General features: G+C 36.7%; 1 protein-coding gene across 1 annotated transcript in view; it reads left to right on the plus strand.

The window, feature by feature from the left end:
• The window catches only part of PDHX (pyruvate dehydrogenase complex component X), a 56,149-nt gene that overhangs the window by 5,465 nt on the left and 26,504 nt on the right, over positions 1-24,180 (plus strand). The window contains exons 2-3 of the mRNA XM_066251264.1: positions 8,239-8,319; positions 20,018-20,118. Of these exons, the coding sequence (XP_066107361.1) occupies positions 8,239-8,319; positions 20,018-20,118 (182 nt within the window). The remainder of the gene's footprint in view (positions 1-8,238; positions 8,320-20,017; positions 20,119-24,180) is intronic.

Genomic DNA, 24,180 nt, shown 5'->3' on the forward strand with positions numbered 1-24,180 from the left:
CCCATACCCACTGACTTACATTGGTCGTTCCACTGTATACCCCAGTTATCTGAGCACTCCTCAGGATGTCTGTGACTACCCACTAGACTGGTCCAAGCTACCAACACCTGTCATCTAGATTCTTGCAGCAGTGTCTCAGTGGATGTCCCTGCCACCACCCTTGGCCCAGTACAGATTATTTCCCACACAGTGTTCAGAGAGCTTGCAAATTATAAGTCAGATCATGTCACTAAAAACCCTCCAAGAGCTTCTGGCTAAACTCAGAATAAAATCTGAAGTCCTTACTCTGGCTTATAAGGCCCAGTATGAGGTGAATGCTCTCCACCTCTCTTCTCCGTCCCTCCCGCATGTTGGCTTCTTTGTGTTTTGAACATACCAAGCACACTACTCATTCTTTGTGCTTGCTGTTGCCTCTGTGTAGAAGCTCTTCCATCAGATGCGTGCATGACTTCCTCCATTCAGTCTTGCTCACTTTTTCAGAGAAGCCTTCTGAGATCAACTGATAAAATAGTTCCTCACTTTGTCCCCTTACCATTCTTTATTTTCTTAGTTCATAACACTGTGAAACATATTATTTTCCTTGCTTTACCATGAGATTAAGGATTGTTTGTTTTTATTCACTTTTTAATCTCTAACCTCTACCTGGTATGTGCTGAATAAATATTTGTTGAATTAATGACAAATAAACAAACAAACTTTTTTTCTTTCTCCTCCATTCCACTCCTGTGCCATGAAGTGATCTTCCAGAAATGCCCACACCCCAGCTTAAAGCCCTTCCATTCCTCTCTAATACTTTTTGGGTGAAGGCCAGAAGTTTAGAAGGACCTGGTACCTAGGTGCCTTCTCAGTCTCCCAGGTCAAATGATCTAATGGGTGAAGGGGAAAGGACGCACATTCATGGGTATTTTCAGATTGTACTTATTTTAGCTTTTCTGTGAGGTTTATAGTGACCATCTAAAAGCATGTGCATTTTTTTAAATAGAATAATGAAAGTTAGCTATATATGGAACTGCAGACAAGTTCAGTTTTGTATTGTGGTTATTTCTCTTACCTGCTCAAAAGTTTTTTTCATGGCTTTCCATTGCTTTTTAAATAACCTCAAACCAAAAGTAATTTTTGAAGTATACTATAAGGTACTATAGTACTATGAGGTACTATAATCTCAGGTAGTAGTTCCAATATGCTTTTTTTTTTAACTTACATGATCCACCAAAACTGGTCCCAATGATTTTATGAGAGTTTGGTTTTCAGATGTTTACAGTTGTTGAAATAGAGGCTGTGAGTTAGTCAGTGTTAGCTGTGAGACCAAGGCTGAACTAGGTAATGGCAAAAGTAAGAAGGAAACCAAGTTTAGGCTGAGAACTGAAAGGAACCCATAAATCCACCTCTCGCTGCTGGAAGAAGGAATTATTAAGTATGATAATGTTATACATCTAGCCGACTGGACATCAGCATCCAACCATATCTGTGCTGCCTGCTTATCAGTAAATAGCTAACATGGTTGAGACTGACTTGGCCCTTTGCCAGGACCCATTGTGATGAAGACTGCGTGTGTTGCCTTCTTTAATCCTTACAAAACTCGTATTTTACTAAAGAGGCGACTGAGGCGTAGAATGATTAAGTAACTTGAAAGGGGTAGAATAAGTTTTTTTAATTACTTAAACATTTTGTTAAATAGTAAAATACTTATTTTAACACAGCAATATATAATACAATATTTATATATATAAAATACTATCTATGTGTATAAAATATAATATTTGGTTTGAATAGTCAAATAGTACAAAAAGGCTTCTACAGTACAATAGGTCTCTGCCCTGTCTCTTCCTACTTTCCCAGTCAGAAGCAACAGGTCTTCTCTCATAGCTTTCTTCTGGTGTTTGCTCCTCTTCCTATTTACACTTTATTATTATTTTGGATGAATGCTGGCCAGTACCATACCACCATGTTTTGCTTCTCTTGTTCTCTTAATGTTCTTACTTAAATCCCTATCCATTCTTTAGACCAGGGGTCCCCAAACTACAGCCCGCGGGCCGCATGCGGCCCCCTGAGGCTATTTATCCCCCCCCATCGCACTTCCGGAAGGGGCACTTCTTTCATTGGTGGTCAGTGAGAGGTCGCAAAGCGCAGCGTCGCTCACGTACAGTACTACTTCTGGTGACGTGGTACACACGTCATGGCTCCGGAAGCACATCATATCACTTGTTATGGCTAGCAGTGACAAATATGGAACTGGACATTGACCATCTCATTAGCCAAAAGCAGGCCCATAGTTCCCATTGAAATACTGGTCAGTTTGTTGATTTAAATTTACTTGTTCTTTATTTTAAATATTGTATTTGTTCCCGTTTTGTTTTTTTACTTTAAAATAAAATATGTGTGGTGTTCATAGAGATTTGTTCATAGTTTTTTTTTATAGTCCAGCCCTCCAGTGGTCTGAGGGACAGTGAACTGGCCCCCTGTGTAAAAAGTTTGGGGACCCCTGGTGTAGGCTGAACTTCCATTCCGAAGTGCCCTCTCCAGGGGAAGCCATCTCCATTCTTTCAGTGTTCTGTTGAATGAGGGTGCTTGGTTTAGCTTTCTGGAGTCTCGTTAGTCAGTTATTTCTCATCTATTCACTTTTCTGCTTCCAAAGTTTTATTCCATTGTTCCTTTTTCCCTCCCTGTCCCTGCGGGTTTGTGTCTAAAAATAACAAAAACAAAAGCATGTTTTTTCCTTAATATTAGATAAGATTTGGAGGGGGAGTGAAATTGCATAAGTTTATTGTAGAAAGTTAACATGTTGATTATAAGAAACAGATGTAATGAAAGGCACTTGTAATAACATCACTAACTAGAGAGTACTGTTGGCATTTTGGAGAGTATCCTTTCAGTCTTTTTCTAAAAACTAAGCAGGTAGAAATTAGATGATGCTATGTTTACTGTTTGATGCATCTCTTACATGTTTTTTGTATGATGCCAAGACATAAATGATGTTTTCACGCAGGCTATTATGCCTACATTTTCTGTTGTCGTCCACTGATATTTTCAGTGTATTCTTATGTCAATACCACACCAAAATAATTATTTGGACAAAGAACACTTACGTGACAAACATTAAAAAAATGCTTTGGCTGCCTTTATCCAAGGCAGGCGTCCCTAAACTACGGCTTGCGGGCCGCAATGCAGCCCCCTGAGGCCATTTATCCAGCCCCTACTGCACTTCTGGAAGGGGCACCTCTTTCATTGGTGGTCAGTGAGAGGACCACTGTATTTGGCAGCCCTCCAAAGGTCTGAGGGACAGTGAACTGGCCCCCTGTGTAAAAAGTTTGGAGACCCCTGATCCAAGGCTTCAGTGTTAATAATATTCTGTGCCTGGGGGTTGATATTTAAATTACCCATACACTTCATTCTGCTTTATTTTATTCAACCTGCAGATGGCAGAATTGTTTTCCTTGAACAATTTTTAAAGTTTCAGTTATACTTATGAGTTCTTGCCTTGAAAAGAGAGGTGATTAAATGATTGGCATCTCTCCTTCTTAGAGAAGCAAATTAATATAAATATTAGGAATAGGGAGCCACACCAAGAAAGTACTGGTTAATATCCTTCTTTATTTAGTCTGTCTTCATTTCATGATCCTTGTGTTTGGATTATAGTGGTATAAATGGACTAGAATGGTGCTTGAGCTGTACCATATGTAAACTGCTCAGTGTCCTTAATTATGTTAGTCAGCCAAATGGAGCTTAGATCTGCTTCATATTATCCATGAAGCAATTTGATCTGCATTTGTATGTTGTCTGCATGTTATCTTTTTTAATCTTGAGAACTTTCAGAACTTATATATAGATCATCAATTTAAAGCTTTGATATAATTGATTTTGCCTGAAGGATGAATGTTTTAGGATTAAAATAACCTTAGGGAACTAGAAACTAGGATTAGATCAGCACACAATATTTGGTGTTGAAGACAGAATTATGCTGTAGGAAGTTTGTGTAGCGAAACTGCTATAATATTCAGTGTTTGATAACTTGCTCATGTGCCCTGTGTGGCAGGTAAAGCAGCAATGTGCTATGCAAAAAATTTTAATGTGTCATTTTATTGATGCAAGAAATAGATTAAGACAGTTTGAATGATTTGTGAGACTCTACTTTTAAAATCAGTGTGTTTAAATATGAAAATATATATTACCATAGTCATCTTAAATATTTTTTTAAACTGCCACGAAAGGACAGACTAAATTATTAGTAGTTTGTTAGCTTGATAAAAAGGAATAGAACACTAAAATGACTACAAAAGGGTTAAATTCTAACTAAATTTGGAGTGTTTTTATTAATTACGGTATTGAAATAACCTGTATGACTAGTGGAGGAGAAAAACCACATTTCCTTTGTTCTGCCTCATAGACGTGCCCAGCTGTTCGCAGGAAGAAACGGGTGCACATTTCCAGCCTCCTCAGTTTGACAGGGGAAAGGTAGAGCGTACTGCTTACTGGAACAGAAGGGGAAGCTAGATTTAGTTTCTAACGAAATTAGACGGTATTAGGTATAGGTTAAAATGCTGAGGAGTCTGGAGAAGTCCACAGGGTTTCAGGAGAATTGGTGGCAACCGTAAAGGGCGAATATTAATTATGTGCAGTCCTGTCACTCAAAGCTGATGTTACGTTTGTATAATTACTTTTCCACTGGAAAAATACATTTGAAAAAGATGTATATAATGTTCCAGTTGAAAGAGGCTATATTAAAATGAAATATGTACCATTATTAATAAATTAATGCTATGTTTGAAGTTATTTTCCAGCATGACAGTTTAAGGATTGGTTAGATTAATCAGAAAATACATTGCACATTTTACTTTCCATAGTAAGCCAGTATAATCAATCAAAAGATAGTCCTGAATAATGGAAACGTCCAAAATGTCTTTGTTTTTTTGTCACCTTTGTTTTAGAGTAAGGATAGTGATCTATTACACAATTTTTATATTTTATTGTCATTATTCAGAGAAGCAATTTCAGTTTATCCATGAAAGGTGGCTGTATGAAGAATGATTACATTCTTTTTATTTTTAAAATATGGACAATTTTGAGGCTTTTGATGTGGTAACTTGAAAAATAATAAATGCAAAAATTTTATAATGCTAGTCCTTAATGTCAGGATTAATGGAAATGTGAAAGTCTCTTAGATGAGAGATTATAATGGCAAATAGAATCATAAAATAAATAGGAATTGCATCATGGTGACTAGAATCAAGATGTAAAAATATTGAATACAGACTTTGTTTTGAGAGAATTGATTTAGTGTTTGTCGTAAATTGGAATCTGAACATTGAATTATTGAGGTCCATTTATTTTGCGTCTTTGAAGTGGAACACTTTGATATAAATTTAATGTGTATATGCATATTTTATATAATTTAATGTATATGAAATAATTTATCTCATAATACCTGGCTTGAACTTTTTGTTAGAAACAACAGCTAGAAAAAGTTAAAGCAGCAAATGGGATTTGTGTTAAGTTGTGTTTTTCAAGGAGAGACTGGCCTCCTTTCATTGTGCTGTTAGATTTTTCTTTTCTTTTTTTCCCCCCTTTCCCCCCCAAAACCTACTTCGTCACTACAAGCTTTAAAATATTAAAGACTCAGGTTTAGGCTGGCTCTATATTCTTTAGGCAAATATTTTTTTGTTTTTGTTTAATCAAGCCGTGTAAAAAATGAAAAATGTGTTATATATACACAAATAATATAGGAGCTTAGAAAGCTCATTTAATTATTCCAAATGTATTGACTGTACGAAGCTCTGAGTATTTTTTAACAATTCTTGCAGTTAAATGTAGGCTTGTTACAGTTTGAATTTGAAGATGCATCACTGTTACAGTTTTGCCTGTGTGTGTGTTTAACCTAAGTGCCCTTCCATAATTATAATTCTGTTCACTCAAGAATTTAGTGCTCCAGTGTTTTATAGACAACAATGTCCTGAGATTGTACATAGTAGTCTGCATTATTTTATACTTACTCGATATATGAATCATACCTATTTTAATCCATGAGGATTTACTTTACTAAGAAAATAAATGAGACTTTTTAAAAACTATATATATTTAAACATAACCCTGCTTTTCAACTAGAGGTAGCTTGGAAATTGAAACTGTTACAGTGAAGGTTATTGAGATACATAGTGTGCTGTTTGTTCTCCAGTTTTTTCTGAGATAACTGTGTCCTTTAATAATAAATCAGGAGTCAGGAAACTCCTTCTAGCTATTTTTTTTTCCTTATTAAGATACAATGCATGTAAAGATTGCCTGTTCTCTTCCAAATTCAAAATACTTATTGTCAATAGGAAAAGTGGTTTCTTAGTACAGTAATTCTTTATGTCTAAGGCACAGAAAGTGTTTATTAGGATATTCGATTATACAGAAGAATAGTGCTCACATGGACTTGATGTGTCTGGGTTGTAATGTTTGAATTTTGAGTGAATAGGCTATAAATAACCAGTGATGATCCTCCCTTGTAATTAATGACAGGTGGTGCAGTGGAATATAGTACAGCCTTGAGAGTTAGGCAGAATTCAAATCCCTTAATTTGAATTGGTTCTCATTGATAAAATGGGTGTGTTGACTTGGAGTTTAGTTCTGGCTCTAATTGTTGGAGTGTTAGGAATGATAATTCTTTCTGTTCTTAGAGTTTGGTACAATTGAGAGAGAGGCAAAAAAAAAAAACGATCATAAAAATCAAAAGTAATAATTTTAATGCTGATGGTTTCATTAGGTTGGAGAATATGACTTAGATGTGTGGCTTTCTATATTTGGACTTCCCAGTATAACCCCATGTTTAGACTTTGGGCTTTTTGAGAGGGAGAGTTTGTGTAGACAGAGCAAACACACATGCCTGTGAATTGCTTCCGCACACCCAGTGGGACTGACGTGGGTACAGAGAGAGGTGGGCTTGTCTCTTTCTCTGAAAGGCAGTCCATTTACTGCTCGCCCCGCCCGTGGAAGAGCTGAAAGGAAACTGCAGGTTCCCTGCAGGTAGGCAGTTCTTAGAAGAAAACGAAGAAAAGGCAGGCATATGTCCCAGTCCTTTTCCTAATTCTTTAGAGAGGAGAGAATGGAAAAGGGAAAGAGGACAGAAACTACCTTCCAAATGCTTAAGAGGAGGAATTCCTTTATCATGAAGCCATAGGAACTCTTCCTTTGAAATTACAGTAAAATTAGTTCAGTTTCCCAAAGGAAATAATTAACCTCATTTAATAATAGTGTTCAGTACCCTTGCTTTTAACCCTAAAATATCAACAGAGGAAAAAGAAACCCCATTCTGTTTCCTTCCATATTGGAAATAAGTTAGATATGCAGTGGTGTTTGCCCCTTTGGGGTCAGATTGTTGAGTTATCTGAGTAGAGAATAGGGTCTATGAAAGAGTTCATGGAAATATAATTGTTACCATGGCTACTGCTAGAGCTGGAACATGCTGTTAATTTTATTAGTATGAGCTTTGTATAAGTAATCAAACAGCTGTGTGCTCTATGAGTATGGTCCTGTTCAGTGGGTGACTATTGGGAAGCACATCTGACCAGATATATAGAGAACCGTTTTTGCTATCTAAGGAAAAGTAGCGCTGTGTTACTGAGAGGTCTCCTCGGTCTGACTCTACCTTCTTGGACCCCCAGTTGAACTGTGGTATGGAACAGTCTGAGATTAATGCAGCCACTTCAGTTCGCTTGCCTGATCACCCTTCATGAGGCAAGCCGTTCTTTCACACTCACCAGCAGGAAGCGTTGATTCTTGAACAGGAAAATATTAGAGGAAAATAAGAACAACCAATTTCTTAAAAGTCTCACCTTGATTAGTCTGTTGTAAGTTACCAGAACACTAGTTTTTCTTTTTTAATTATTTGTTTTTTTCTTTGATCATTTTACTTGTAAATATTTTTTTGTAGCCACAAACGGGAAGGAGAAGATGAAACATAAATCAACTTTTCTATTTTTTAATCTTGTGAACACCTTCCTTGAGAATATGTGCAGGGTACTGGGGAACTATGAGAAAGGAGTTGAAAGTATCCCAAAAAAGTTTTATTTTTAAAAAGTTGTAAATTTTATGTTTCCATACTACAGTATATATTTCCTGGATACTTAGTTTGACCAATTGGGAGTCTTTCCCAATTGTTTTCTTTCTCATGTTGAATTTGGTATTAATTTACTTGGACTTTTTATCGATGCCTTGTGAGGTGCATTATTTATTGTGGCTAATCTTTCCTTTTTTCAATTGCAGCTGATCCTATTAAGATACTGATGCCATCCCTGTCTCCGACAATGGAGGAGGGGAACATTGTGAAATGGCTGAAGAAGGAAGGTGAGCGAGTCCAGTACTAATGCCTTGTGTTCTTTGGTCATTTTTTTCCCAGACCAGATGTATTACACAACAAATGATGAATGAAATAAATTGGCTTCCTCTGTTAGTTAATCTAAGTTTGTTTAAATACGGTTTTCCCATGGTAACGTAACAAAGGCTTCTGAGTTCAGCCTATAACTTTCCACAAGCTGAGAATGGTAAACTGTTTTAAGGTTTTTTGTTTGTTTGTTTCCCCAAATTTTATTTCTTATACTTAACTTTTAGTTTCAACATCATAAATTTGTCAGTCCCCTTAAGTTAATTTATAGCTTTATGATGACTGTGTGTGTGAATGTGTGAGTGTGTGCGTGTTTCCTGGAGCTAGGCAAGCTGATTATACATTGAATTGGAAAAAACAAATAAGAATAAGGAAGACTCTTGAAAGAAGAGCAGTGGAGGAGGATTGTTTCCCAACTATATATTGAAACATTTTTAATTAAAACTGTGGTATTGATGCTTTAAAAGACAATAATAGAACTGAGTGGAAAATGAGGGAATTCACAGTTACACATGAGTACTTAGTATATAATGAAGGAAGACAGTATTAGATTTAGTCTTTCTACTGTACATAGGAAAAATAATAAGTGAATCAAATACTTAATGTACAAAAATGAAACTCTTCAAGTACTGGTGCGGGGTGTGTAGGGGGTGTGACTCCCTCTGAACCTGGAAGGGAAGGAAACATCCTAACTACGACTCAGAACACAAATGCAATAAGGGTACTGTTGATAGATTTGACAGTAAAAATCGTAACTTTTATATAACTGAAAACAAGTCAAAAACAAGTGACTAATTAGAGTATAGTTGCAGTTTATTTCACAGAGGGTTAATATCCCTAAAATTGAGATAATAAAACTATTAACTCAGTAGGAAAATGGGAAAGATATATGAACAAACGGTTTTCAGAAGAATTGCGTATTGCCTTTAAACATATGAAAATATCTTTAGTCTCTTATTAATTAGAAATAAACTAATACTACACTGAGATAGCATTTCTTATTGTTCATGGTGACAAATTAGAAAGTTTGACAGACTATTTAGTTGATGATGCTGTGGAAAGAATGGTGGAAGCAGGCTTTCCCATACTTTTCTGGAAGAAATGCAAAATGGTCTAAACTCTGGAGAAGAGAATTTGTCAATAGCTAGGCAACACTACTAGGGACTCTATCTCAGTGTTACACAGGCAGAAGTCATTTGGCATAACAACAAGCAACAGAACTAGACCTCCAGGAACTCAGTTAATTAGAACTGCTAGATATATAAAAATGTATGTTTGAAATGATTAAATATACAAAAGAAGGAGTTAAAAATACAAATAAACACTATCTAAAAAGTCTAGGCAGATTTGATAAATAGAATTTTTAGCAATGAAAAATACTGTCTCTAAAATTTAAAAACAAAAACTAAAGGTTGGGTTACAATGTGGTTAAACATGACTGACCAAAGAATTTGAACTGAAGACCAACCTGAAAAAATTAGCTTGCAGCACAGAGAGAGAATGCAGTAGAAAATATGAAAGAAAACTTGAGACATGAAGAATAAGCCTGACCAGTGGTGGCACAGTGGATAGAGTGTCATCCTGGGACTATGAGGTCCCAGGTTCAAAACTCCAAGATTGCCAGCTTTGAGCATGGGGTCATCTGGCTTGAGCACAGGGTCATCAGCTTGAGTGTGGGATCATTGACGTGGTTCCACAGTCACTGGCTTGAGCAAGGGGTCACTGGCTTGAGCAAGGGGTCACTGGCTTGGCTGGAGCCCCCCGGTCAAGGCATATATGAGAGAAGCAATCAGTGAACAACAAAAGTGATGCAACTACGAGTTAATGCTTCTCATCTCTCTCTCTCTTCTTGTCTTGCTCTCTCCCTTGCTTAAAAAAGAAATAAAAAAGGAATAAATGAGACTCAGTCAATAATCCAATAGAAGGAATTTCATCCAGAAGGAGACAAAAGAGATGAGGAAAAGATAATATTCAAAGAAAAAAAATGGCAGAGAATATTCTAGATTGGAGAAAGACATGTCGTATAATTGAAACAGCCAGTGCTTCATTAGGAAGCACTTCAAGTAATTGGCTCTTCAAGGCTGTTGCCATCTTTTAAAATATAGTAATTACTAGTATCTAAGAAAGTTTCACCTTTATAAATAATGTAATTAATTGGATTCTATTTTTAACTTTCTTTTTCCTGATAAATTACAGAGCTATGACTATTTCCATATGCAGTATGATAGAGTGTTGGTGTCATTAAATAATAATTCAGACACGAACAGCTTTTCAGGCTTATTATAAAGAGATTAAATTTTACCAGACTTTGGGAACTCATAGGCAAGTAGATAAGACAGTTCTTCAGACCACATTTATCTCTGAGACTTCCAGCTCACTGGCAGTCTGTTAAGTTATTCACACCCACTAGAATATGGAAAGTATGATGAAGAGCCAGGAGACAAATGGTCTCATCATTCTGTTCTTTTTTCCTTTTGATTACAGTGTCCTCTTTTATATAGGACAAATCCGGTTGTGCTTTAAGCCCATGGAGCCCATTTCCCTGATGGGCTCTTAAAATTCAGTGTCCTGTTACCTGAGGAGTAATGTTTGTTTGTTAGTACATTATAAATAATTGAAAGCAGTATTAATCCTCGGTTCTCAATAATTTACTGGCTTCTTTTTTAAAGTTAGTCACCTTTGTGGTTTAATTGAGCATAGTTTCTTTTTATTAACATTTATGCACTATGCACATGGGTATGACTGTCTAAGTATGTTTGGTACTTGATATATTTATAATCACTTGGTTCAGTCATTCTCTATCAAAATAATTTATATTCTGGTAGAAAACTTTTATAAGCCTTTTTTTATTAGCTATGTTTTTAAAATTTGTCTTGAGATCTTTATTAATACTTGATCATCATTATTTAAAACAATGAGTTTAGATCTTCAAGCATTAAGAGGATTAAAGTTTTTTCATAAAAAGGAATAGTGTTGTATCTTATGAATCGAATTTGTTTTTAAGCAAAGGCTGATCTGATAGCCTTTAATGGATAGAGGTCAGTCTTAAAGTTTTTTGTAAATCTGAGACTTATTCACAACTACTCTTATAAAGTCGTGTGGGGGGTGCATACATGGGTAAAGCCAAGGCAGTAAGGGTGCAAGGAAAGAGTGCTGGCCTGGCGATCATGGTTTGTCTTTTGGGGTCCCTACTCTTCCATGAACTATCTGGGAATGAGTTGAACTACATGGGATCTAAGTATAGCTTTGGCTTTAGAATTCTCTGGTAACTGAACTTTCTTTTCTTTTTTTAAGTTCCAGAAACATGCAATAATATAGCATATAACTTATTCCAATTTTTGTTGGAAATCTTTAAAAAGTCATTTTATAATGCTTATTAGAATACTTAATTTCATCTGAGGATTAAGAAAAGCAGTATGCATCATAAAATTAGTAGAGAAGACCTTGGCCATTTGGTTCAGTGGATAGAGCATCAGCCTGCCACGCTGACATCCGGGTTCAATCCTTGATCAGAGCACACATGAGACATAACCATGTGCTTCTTTCCACTGGCCTCTCCCCCCTTCTCTCGCTCTTCCTCCCATAGCCAGTGGCTCGATTGGTTCAGGTGTCAGCCCAGACACTGAGGATAGCTCAGTCAGTCCTAGCGTTGGCCCCAGATAGGGGTTGCTGGGTGGATCCTGGTCAGGGTACATGCGGGAGTCGTCTCTCTGTCTCTCCTCTTCTCACTTGAAAAAAAAATTAGAGGAGAAAACACTTAAAAGGTGCTATACAACATCTCTTGAAAGGTGAATTGAGCTATAATTCCTTTTCTTTGTTACAAGATTGTTATATGTGGGGAAAGTGTGCTCCTGATATTTTTAGTTTAATTAAAGTGGGTATGGTTTACTCTTTCATCATTTGGAAGAAGATGTGTTAAAATGACAAAAAGGAAGAAAATATTCTTGTTGACTCTTTAGTAAAAAAATATTTGAGGGTATGAAAAACCTTGTTTTTTTTCTTGAGACATTAGCATATATCCCAAAGCTCTGGAGCAGAGCTAGGCCAAGATGGAGTGCTTGGCACAGTGCTGTCTGGGCCACACTGCTGCCCCAGCAGTGTCTGGCTGCTGCTCTCGGGGCGCGCTCGTCTGGCATTTTCTGTGGGTATTCCTTCTGTCGTGTGGTTGGGAATTTTAATATGTCAGGTGGGTTTGTATAACTGTCAGACTGGAATACAGTGTTTGTAGTTCAGAAGTAGAAGTGTCTTGAAGAGCTTTGTCACTGATGTGTTATCACGAGGCACCACTGGAGAGAATATGGGTCTCTGGCATCAACTGTAGAAGAGGCTTTGCTTTCTGTTATTTTGGAGTCCTTTTATAATGTGTTTGTGGTGCTAAAATGGACATTTTTTGAAATGGGTAATTTCACAAATAACATTTTTTCAGTGTACTATTACATATAGTAACACAACTTTATTGAGGTATAATTTACATAACAATGTTTACCTAGTTTAAGTGCACAATGTAATAACTTTTAGTAAGTATATATAGTTTTACAGTCATCACTGCAATCCAATTTTAGAATATTTCTGTCACACCAAAAGCTGCCTGGTGTGTGGTTATAGACACTTTCTTCCTATATCACTAGCCCTAAACAGCCCTGATTTGGTCTTTGTCTTTTACCTTTTACCTTTTACCTTTTCTGGACATTTTTTTTCTTTTTTTTTTTCTTCAGAGACAGAGAGAGAGTCAGAGAGGGATAGACAGAAACAGAGAGATGAGAAGCATCAATCATTTGTTTTTCATTGCACATTGCAACACCTTAGTTGTTCATTGATTGCTTTCTCATATGTGCCTTGACCATGGGCCTTCAGCAGACCGAGTAACCCCTTGCTCGAGCCAGTGACCTTGGGTCCAAGCTGGTGAGCTTTGCTCAAACCAGGTGAGCCCGCGCTCAAGCTGGCGACCTCGGGGTCTCGAACCTGGGTCCTCGGCATCCCAGTCCAATGCTCTACCCACTGCGCCACCACCTGGTCAGGCTTTTCTGGACATTTTATGACAACAGAATCACATAATGTGTAGTCTTTTGTGACTGGCTTCTTCCATTTAGCATGATTTTGAGGTTCTTTCATGTTGTAGCCAGGTATCAGCAACTCATTCCTTTTGTTGCTAAAGAGCATTCCATCGTGATGCTTTCGTACTCTTATTGTTAGTATTTCTGTTATGTCACTGTTTTAGAATTGGTCAGTAGAATTATAGATTATAGTATTATTCAATAGAACTTTCTGTGATGATGGAAATGTTCTGTCTGCACTGTCCGATACAGTATCCACTCACCACTTGGCAAGTTCTTGAATGAACAGTGCAGTAAAATGTAAGAGGTCAGAGGGATGTGAGGAGTTACAACTTTGCCCAGTGGTTTCCTTCTCAAACTGTTACTCATGGCCTCAGCCCTCCTGCAGAAACTAGATGGTCTAGAAGCCAGGTTGCCTGGGTTCTTGTGCCATGCAAATAATATCTTTTTCTCCTGTATGATGAAATGAAAAGAGTTGGCAGCCTCGCTGACTAGGGGCCCTTCCTCTATTGTCCAACACTGCCATAGGCACTGATTGGATGGAATTGGCTTTGCTGTCTGTCTGTACTCTTCTTTAACCAGATTAGGAACTTATTGAAGCAGGGCTGTCTTACTATTTTTTACCACAATGTCTTACAGTGTCATTCACATAGGGATTTAGTAAATATTTTTTGAATAAACAATTGAATTATTTTTTGTCGGTAATCATGGCTGTCATGATGGTTCAACACAGCACAAAAAAGAGATTATTTTCTTTAATGAACATTAACAGGTGAACTTGACTTGAACCATTGAGCTAAAGCCAGCCCTAATGAGCATTAAAGTAGACTTGATTTACATGGTCTTAAGATAAAAACTTAACTCCCCTGCTGTTACTACCTCACCCATCTTTTAAATGAAGACTTTTATTCCTCATTTGTTTCAGAACAGAATTATTTTTTGAAAGTCACAATATTTGTTTAGTGAATAACATAAAGACCACTGTTAACTGTGTTTCATTAAGACTATATTTCATACCCAGAATTTCTAAAGAGAATGGGAAGCCTCTTTATTCTCTAACCGTTGGCCCTGGCAGCTACCCCTGGGACCAAGGAAGGATGATGCTGCTGGCTTTGGTGCTGGGAAGCGGCCCCCCTGGGTGGCCTCTGCTTGGCCCCTCCTGGGGCCCGCACTCTCACTCCTGCCCGCTCCACTCGGCTGCACCATGAGAAGATGGCACAGGGGCACTGCAAGGCTGCCATCTCTTTCTGCAACCAGCCAGCAGACATCAATGTGGCAGCTGCGGAGCCATCTGTCACCCCACACCGACCATGATGCTCTGTCTTAGCTTCCCAGTTTTCTCCTCTCAACTCTGAACTTGTGGACAGAACCATATCTCACTGTTGTATTTATTAATACCCAGTTCTTAGTATAATGCCTTGTACATTAATATTTGCTGAATGATCTGTTTGAAATAACAGAGTATAGACTAGGGAGATAGAATGAGTATTAGTTATTAATGGTTATTAATAATTTACCTAACATTTTAATCTAAAGATGTTGCAAAGCGTTATTTGACTATGTATATGAAGTTAACCTAACATTTCTAGTTCTTGTGGGGTTTTTTGTTTGTTTGTTTTCACTCAGCTGCACATTCAAAACCTTTCTGAGAGAGAGATTAAGTAACCTGGTCAAGATTACTATTAAGTGTCAGAACTTGGACTTAAACCTTGTCTGAGTTAGAAGAGCTTTTTGTAACCATTCTGCCATGTAGCTTCTGTAAATTCTAGTGCTAAAATGTTGATCAAAGCTGAAACTGAGTATATTTGGAATCTTCATGGCTCATTATTTGGTCTCAAATTTTTTTTGGCATTTGTATATGTAAGGTATTTTTCCCCACGGAGAAGGAAGGAAAGGGCCCAGAGCAGCAAAGTGTGGAATAACAAAAGGCTTTATTGAGTACAACGCATCCCACCTGGCAAGGTTCCCTGGCCCCGAGGAAAGAAAGATGGAGACCAGGGAAGTCGCAAGGATCAAACCTCGTGGGATATATTTAAAGGGTCCCTCTAGGGAAGTCAAGCTAATATGACGTGGTGAAATCTCACTGGCTGGCAGACGGTCGCTTTTTTCCAAGGGGTTCCTGCTAAGCTTCTTTTGGTGTGCTTGGTTGTGGGCTGTCCTAGCCAAAGTTCGTGGGTCTGGGTTCCCCAGGTGACCATCCCCCATTATCCACCAACCTTACAGTATAATGTTTGATTCATTGGTAAATAGAATCCTGGTTTCATGATATCTTAAAGGTACTGAGTTCTTATATAATAAGATGGCCTTTTAAAGTTGACTGTGGTTCCTCTGGGAAGTTCACCATACAGTAACAGATCCTTTCCGGGGTTTCTTTTCTTTATCCCCATTCTTATATAGCTAATACATATGTCTATGTTATGTGAATAGATGTATATATAATTAATATAAAAGGGAAATAGGCTACCTAAATTTTTAAATGTTAGAAACATGCTACCAAACAAATGTTAGAACCAAAAGAAATATAAAGAACAGTTTGATTATACCTTATGAGGAAATGAGGATGTGTGAAATTATTGCAATTTTTTTTTGAAGTGTTTTAATCTTTAACTCATTATCTGTGAGGTACTAGCCTAGGGAATTAGGTAGACTGTGAAACACTACTTAAGGTGTGTCCTGTTCCTATTATGAAGAAGCTCATAGTCTGGTAAACAGATGACAACCTAATTTTGAAAAAAGGTACTTAATAGTAGCAACATAACATTTTATACTGCAATTTCTGATTCATTGGAAATAAATTACAACTATGTAAAGCCAGTAGCCAGGGCCACCATCACAGCAGCCTGGCCCATGCAGGTTCGCATTGGATTCGGACAGTCGGTAAAGAAACAACGGAGCCAAAAACTGATGGGCCATCATCTTGAATCCTAGCTTGCACCCGGTGGGCAAGTAAAACACACACTGGGCTCCAAAACCCACTCACATTCAGTGCTCACAAAGCCACTGACTTATCCGAGTTTCCTAGAATCAAAGGTTTCTAGCTCACCAGCCTTATTCTCCTCTGTTCCCCATCTCCTTCCTTCTCCCTGCACAAGCTCTGCACAAACTGGCTTCTCCTCCTGGTCTACTCCACGTGGCCTTTTCTGCTCTCCTCTGCTCTCTCCTCTAATATTAATCTCAGGAACTAAAGAGAGCAAGCTCCCGTTCTGCCCTCATTTTATACTGTAGATTCATAACCTTTAATCCAATATACAAAATAGGGGAAGTCTCTAATACAAAGTCACTTATCTGAGGCATAATGGCATTGTACCACCCCACATCAAAAAGGGTGGGAAAGGCTTAGTCCTAAAACCAAGCCCCAGGCCACAAGGATCCTGCCTGCCCACAGCCCGCCCCCAACACACATTAATATCACCTGGGCAATGGCCTCCACATGGGCAGTGCCATCTTTAACAAAGTGAGCATAATTTCTATAGTAGTTTGTTGGGCAGATTTTGTTATCTGCCCAACAAACTACTATAGAAATTCAGGAATAGGAACAAAATCATCTAGGTTGAGCTATAGCTGAACTAGAATTTGTAAATGGTTCTTGAAAGGATGTTTGGAATTTAAAATAGATGAGCACAAGCAATAAAGCATCAACTTCTCTTTTCCCATGGCCAGAATTTCTTTTCTAGGTGTCTAGAAGTATTTAATTGCTAGCTGCCTAGTTCAGTTGTTTTCTCCTTGGTTACAGCAGAAACATATAAAGGTGTGAATTTCTTTCCTTTTTGAAGGACAATCTATTTTAACCACTAAAACATCTGTTATATAAAGAAGTGTGTAAGATGATATAATCTGGCACTGTAGCTTTCTCTATGTTACATACAATGAATGGTCTTTCTGGTCTAATTCCTACTTACCCTGCCATCTTAATATCTCAGACCTTCTCTCAGGTACTATGAGACCAATACCCCAGTTTCCTGGGTTTTTTTGTGTCCCCCTCCCCCCACCCCCTCTACCCTTGACCTTGGGTATATTGTGCCTTCTGCCTGGATTACTCACCGCCCTTTTATTTCATTGTTTCCTCCTCATTTTTTCAGGCTCAGATAAGATGTCTTTCACCTTCCAAAAACTGAATTAGATGCCCATCCTGAATATTCCCATAGCATCCTGACTTCACCTAATCCTGCTATAAATTCCAATTAACTTGTCACTAGGAAGTAATCTCTTAACTTCCTCCCAACCCCCCACTTCTGTGCCCTCAGTGCCCTAATGTGTTTTCCATAAACAGTTGTTGAGTAGAAAAATCTCTTCATCTCTTTATACAAAGCACCTTTTAGGTGTTCGCTAGATATTATCTAACAAATTTATTTCATTAAAACAATATATATGGATAGTTCTGAACTGGTTAACTAAAGATATACTACAACTATCTATGTGAAAATCTTGGTATACAATGAAGTAATTTCTGTACGGCGACCTCTCAGAGCATATTTGTTATCTTAGTATTTTAGGTTTTCCTTCATATTCTTTTATTGAATGTTGCTATTCATATTACTGTACTAGCTATTTTGGGGGTATGTGTGTAAGGAGGGTTATATCTATGTTGCTTATTTTTCTATCCCTATTTTTTATTTTTGTTTTAGGTCTATTATAAGCCACATTTTGAGAATCTCTGCTTTTAGTAGGTAGTTTTAATACATTTATATTTATTACAATTGCTGATACATTTGGATTTATTTCTGCCTTTTTTGTTTTTGTTTTTATTTTTTGCTGTTTTTCTTTTTATAAATATTTCTTTTCAATAAAGCCTAAAAAAGTTTCTAGCATCCTTTAACTGTCATTTAAATATTGCCGTATTCATCTATTCTTTTTTAAAGACTTGAGTTTTACACATTTATAAACACTTAGAAATGACCTTGTAAATGATTACTGGTTAACATTTTTATCAATTTCTGTGCTAATTTGTTTCTTGTAGCCCATCGGTTGCCTCCCTGTTCACTTTTCTTAATGATCTATATTTTGTAATAACTCATAAGTAGGCAGTAAATTTTCTAACTCTTTGTATGTCTGAAGAACACTTTTTCTTTGTTCTTAAATGATGGTTTGGCTTCATATAGAATTTTAGAGTTATTTTCCTCAGCCTTTTGAAGATATTTCTCCATTGTGTTCTAAGCTCTATAGCAGCTGCTGAGAAGTGTGCTCTCCGTCTGTCATTGAGGTAATTGTTTTTTTTCCCTCTGAAAGCTTTTACAGTTGTCTTTTTGGTGTTAATAGTAGCAATTTCTCTACAGTGGATCTAATGTGGATTCATGTTTATATAATCTGATTATCTTTTTTTTCTGTTTAACTTTTTAAATCAAGTTATTGTAGCAAGTGTGAACTCAGTTAATTTTTACATACATGAATATTTAGGCTACTACCACGTAGAGGAAGATACAGAAGACTGTTTCCAATAGGCTACAAGGCTTCCTGTGTCCTTCCCACTTCATACACCCTAGGTAGCCATTATTCTAAACTCATTCAGAACTCTTAAAATGGAATTGTTTCAGTTATTGATTTTTGTTGTTTTGTTTCTTAGCATTAGATTTTTTGACATGTTTTAGAACTTTGTTTTGCAGTTTACTTTTGAGGGGAAGATGTTTGTGTTTAATATCTTCCCTTTCCATCTCTCCCCTGCTGTCCCTCTCCCACCCTCCAATCAGGGGTTTTGCTCTTGGTATTAGAGATATTGACAGGTGCAGTAATGGAGCCCGAGGGCAGCTTGGTGCTGTTCCTGGTATAGAAACAGTGTTTTTGTTCCCCCACCTTCCTAGACCCACAATATTTACTAAAGCCACAGTCCTAATTGATAGGTATTGATTGCCAATTTTATCAGCCTCCTATTAGGAGTAGTGGAAACCACCCAGGCCTAGCTTCAAGTTGAGAATCTGATTTGAGTCCCCTAGCTTCATGAGGTCACCTTCAGTTCCCTTTACTCTGGGAGAAGCTGCTATCCTTTATACTCAGTCTGGTTCTAGAGCTAGAAACCAACAAGTCAGTCCTGCTCAACATTTTTGAGTTTCCATGCAGTTTCTGTTCCACAGAAATGTTTTTTATTTGACCTCAGTGTATCTTTGATTATCATTCTCCTTTCTTAATATGCTTTATTCATTATGCTCTGTGGTGCCAGCAGGTTTCTGAACTCAACCTGTGGTGTTAACCCAGAAGCTCTATTAATTGTAAAACGTTTCTCTTTGTTATTAGAATAATAGTCAAAGTATTTATATATTATAAAGGAACAAAGGTGGAGTCTGAAATTCACTTTTTTATAGGAAGATATGCATTTATTGCTATTGTCCCTAAAATGTGATTTCATTTTTATATTTGCTCAGTAATCTTTGTATTTGCTATTTTATATAACAAATATCCTTTATGTCCATTATAGAGCTTTTGGAAAGTAAAGCATCCATCTATACACACATGCAAACACACGTACATCACAATGAACTGCTTGTAATTCCACAGCCCAGAGATAGCTACTGAATATTTTGGTGTTTATTATTCATGTTTTACACACAAACACACCAGCTCACATACTAACATTCATATTCTAAAAAAACAAAACAAACCCAGTCTTGTTTTATAGGTGAATCTGTGAGTGCCGGAGATGCCTTATGTGAGATAGAGACGGACAAAGCTGTGGTTACCTTAGATGCAAGTGATGATGGCATCTTGGCTAAAATAGTGGTAAGTTTTTATTTTGATTGATTTCAGGAGGATGAGTTCTTAAATGTAAAGTTATTCAAAATAAAATTACCTTTAATTTTTACCTCTTTATTTATAGTATTGTATTATCTGCTACATGATACATTTTAAATTCAGACATATGAAATATTTTAGTGTTGAGGTATAATAATAGCCAGTGGTGGTCAGACAACAGAGAACTATTTAAACCTTAACCATGGTGCTCAGTGTTTCCGGTGTCCTAGTTGAGAATGAGAAGCATTCTGGCCTGAGGGATGAGAGAGGGCTACTTGAGGTGGAATTTGAAGACAAAGAAAGCAATAGGTTGTTAAAGCTTAGAACTAGCAATTTCAAAGTTTATGATTGGTAAGATCAAAATGAAGGGGCGTTTTATTCTTATCACGGGAAAGGAATAAATCTTACCTTCATTGTTCCCATTGTCCCCAGGACTGAAAGTGTGTCGAGTCATCTGCTCAGCTCCTTTTGCCAGACAAGGCTGTTTTGAAGATGTCCTGTGAAGTATTGTCTCTAGGTTTCTTAGCCAGACTCACCGGCCTGGGTCATTCTTACAACTTGGACATTGTTCTAATCATTTAAAACATATTTATATGAAAAGATGTGTGTATGGAATATTTTACATACTTAAATATAGTTGAGTTGAGTCTTTTCTGTTGATAGTATATTTTCTGTTCCATTTTTATGGAAAATATGTTTGTGGATCTAGCAAGACCAGTCCTTTTCTTTTAGATCTAAATTTAAATATATGCAGCTGTTAAACAAAAACACTTACCAGCCTAAAGCTTTTCTAAAAGAAAGGATTTGTTGGGCCAAATGTTAGCCAGAAAAAGGACCTGGCCCTGGAGGCAGAAAGTCTGAACCACCAGCAGCAGGGCTAGAAACGGAGAGGACAGGTCACCTGTCCTGGAGATGAAGGCTCTAATGCAAACAGTTAGGGGGAGAAAGATGTTCATTGTTTTGAAAAAATTTACATTGGCTGTAGATACAGGGAGGGGGGGACGTAAAGAGGAGCTGGTTCTGGGCAAAGTGCATAGTCCCTAGGAAGAAGTATTTGTTCCTTTGGATTGGTTGTGGGCAACTGTCCAGAAAGTTCAGGCTAAAGCAAGAAGCAGAGGCACCTGGCGGTAGGCTTCTTGGCTCTTCTTTTAGATAATCCTGCAAATAGCTACCTGGAAGTTAAATCGAAGTTTCAACGTGTGCTCAGGAGTGTGAGCAGTCTTTTGTTGGTTTTGCCCAATAGTTGTTAACTGATTAACCTCTCCTATCTCTTCCTTCCGCCTAATGTAATTTAATTTAGGACAACTCAGAATTTTCTCCTTGTCACTGTCATTTTGAAAGCTCTTCTCTGAACAATCTTTGCTTTATAACTAATTTAAAATATGGAGCTACATCTTGGATACACTAGTGGTTTTAGTGTAGGCTGAAGTTAGTACAGCCCTTATTGTCTAATATAAGAAAGGTTACTTAAATACCAGAAGAAAATATGAAATATCGTATAGCTGTTAAAAACTATTTCCAGAAAATGATTTCTTTAGATATGTGTACATTAATAAATATTTTTAAAATTTTGAAAAAATGGTTTTAAAATTGTATCTAGATAGTGATTTCAGTCTTGTAGGACCACAAAGAAAAACATAAGTATAGAAAAGAGTAAATGTTATAAAAATGTTGAATGTCTTTGGGGAGTAGAACCAAGTAATCTTTCTTCCCCATTTTTCCTATATTTTCTGAATTTTCTATAATAAGCATATTATTTTAAAAGAGAAATATTACAGTGTATGTGAAAGGTAAATGAATCAGAATGCATAAAGCCTGACTATTTAGGGTTATGTGGTATATTCACTGATGGTACTTGTTTGTTTCTTAACTGCCAGAATATTCAATAGATAGTGTGTTGTAGCAGTTAAGACTATAGATTCTGGAGTCTTACTGCTGTCTGATTCATATAGCTAATAAGTCGTGACAGTTATTTATTTTTTAATGATTGGCAATTTCTTTAACTTCTCTCTGCCTTTTTCTTCATAATAAAGTTAATACCTATGTCCTGGGGCAACAGTGGAAATTAACTGAGAGAATACATATTGCACTCATCACAAGACCTGTTACCCACCAAATGTCAATAAATGTTGCTATTTCCATTATTATTATAATTATTCTCTTAGCTCTTGGTGACCATTAGATCACATGCTTTCTGTATGTTTGTAATAAATTGTAACGGTTGTGACTAAACATTAAGTGCCCATTCGTACCTTTATAGTTTGATTTGTACAGATGAGCTGCACATCTATTAGTAGTTCCTTGTTGCTGTGTTTTCAAATCTGAAACTCCCCTCACCTCTGCTTTGAGCATGAATGTAACACTTTCCTTTGTATATTCTTTCCAAAGACCACAGTTTGAAATGTTATACTCTAATTAGATATAGAGATACACAGTTTTCATTTGTTTCCCTTTTTTCTAGTTGCTTTTATTTTTTACATTCTACTTTGGCAGGCTTCATTTACTTGTCATATACCATTAATATATCTAATATTAATAGCTGTGAAAAACACATTGTTGAAAGTGCTTCCTTGAAGGAAATATGAACAGAAGGCTAAAATTTCTTTGCTGTTATAACTAAATATAAATATATGATGTAGCAGCTAAGATTATAGGCTTCGAAAATATAAATATCTGTACCAGAAATAGTTTCTTTGACTAGTTTATGCAGCATTTGAAAAAAGAAAACGGTTGTTTGAATTGCAATATGTAATAAATCCAGCTACATTTTATTGTGTGTGCTTCTGGCAAGCTGTATTCCTGGTCTTCGATTGTCTCGATTGTTTGGCTATGAAAGTCTTCCAGAGTTGATAGAATTTTCCAGTTAGCTGCTTAGCAGTGCATCTCAGACTGCTAACAGTGTCATAGGTCGGTAGTGCCTGTTCATCTGGCCCCCTGACGCTCTGGAAAGCGGCGGGGTATATGATTGATAGCAGCGTTAGTGGCACAAATATAGCTATTTTCTTGTCAAAGAAAAGATTGTATGAATATCTTAGGGCTTCATGGCTTTATTAGTTCATGTACTTTTGGGTAATAGAAGCGAGAGTATATTAATGTCACAATGTATGCAATTTTACAGGGGAAAAGGGAAAAAAAAAATGAGGTGGCATTTCCCACCCCCCCAACCCTACATGAGCAAGCAAGTTACTCCTTTTCTTTCCTTTTGTTTTATGTTATTTTTTAAAATGTTTATTTTATTGATTTGAGAGAGAGAGAAAGGGAGAGGCAAAGACAGGAACATGGATCTGTTTCTGTATGTGCCCTGACCTGAGATTGAACCGTCAACCTCTGTGCTTCCAGATGATGCTCTTAACCAACTGAGCTATCTGGCCAGGGGCTTTTGTCTTTCATTGTAGAATACTTATGTTAGCATAAATAGTAAAATGATTTTTATAGGAATACATAAAGCAGATTTTACTTTCAGACTCAAGGACTTATTAAAGCCAGGAGATGATATGAAACTCATTTTTTTTAGTTTTCCTACATTTTTGAAAGAATTAGAAATTATAACCTATTTTGCTATTTACAGGGATTTATTTCCACACCTGGAGGGGTTTTTACATTCTCCCCTCAATTTCATTCTTTGTGTTTAGTCTTATAATTTTTGCCTCTGAATTCCATTTTAAATATAAAATAATATTTATCGCATTTCAACTAGAACCAGAAAAAAAAGTTTAGAAGCTCTTAAAAAATGTTAATAAAGACTATTTGCTGCAGTTTAGATAATTTTATAATTTATATTCAATTTAGTTCAGTTAATGGGAAAGTTAAATTCTCATTTAATTACTAGTAAATGGTTGAGCAGAAAACCTTAAATTATAGTACGCATACTGGTTCACAAGTTTAAATTTATTACTCTACACATTGGATAGCAGGTGTTTTAAATGATAAATTAATAAAATAGAATATTAGAATGACATTCTTGGAGAGTTTATTGGAGATTGTCTTCAATTTATTTCTTAGCTTTATCTCACTCTAATACTATGTCAACAGTGTTTTCTAAAGAATTTT

The sequence above is a fragment of the Saccopteryx bilineata genome, chromosome 1 (genome assembly GCF_036850765.1).
Source record: "Saccopteryx bilineata isolate mSacBil1 chromosome 1, mSacBil1_pri_phased_curated, whole genome shotgun sequence".
In the NCBI taxonomy this organism is placed as follows: Eukaryota; Metazoa; Chordata; class Mammalia; order Chiroptera; family Emballonuridae; genus Saccopteryx; species Saccopteryx bilineata.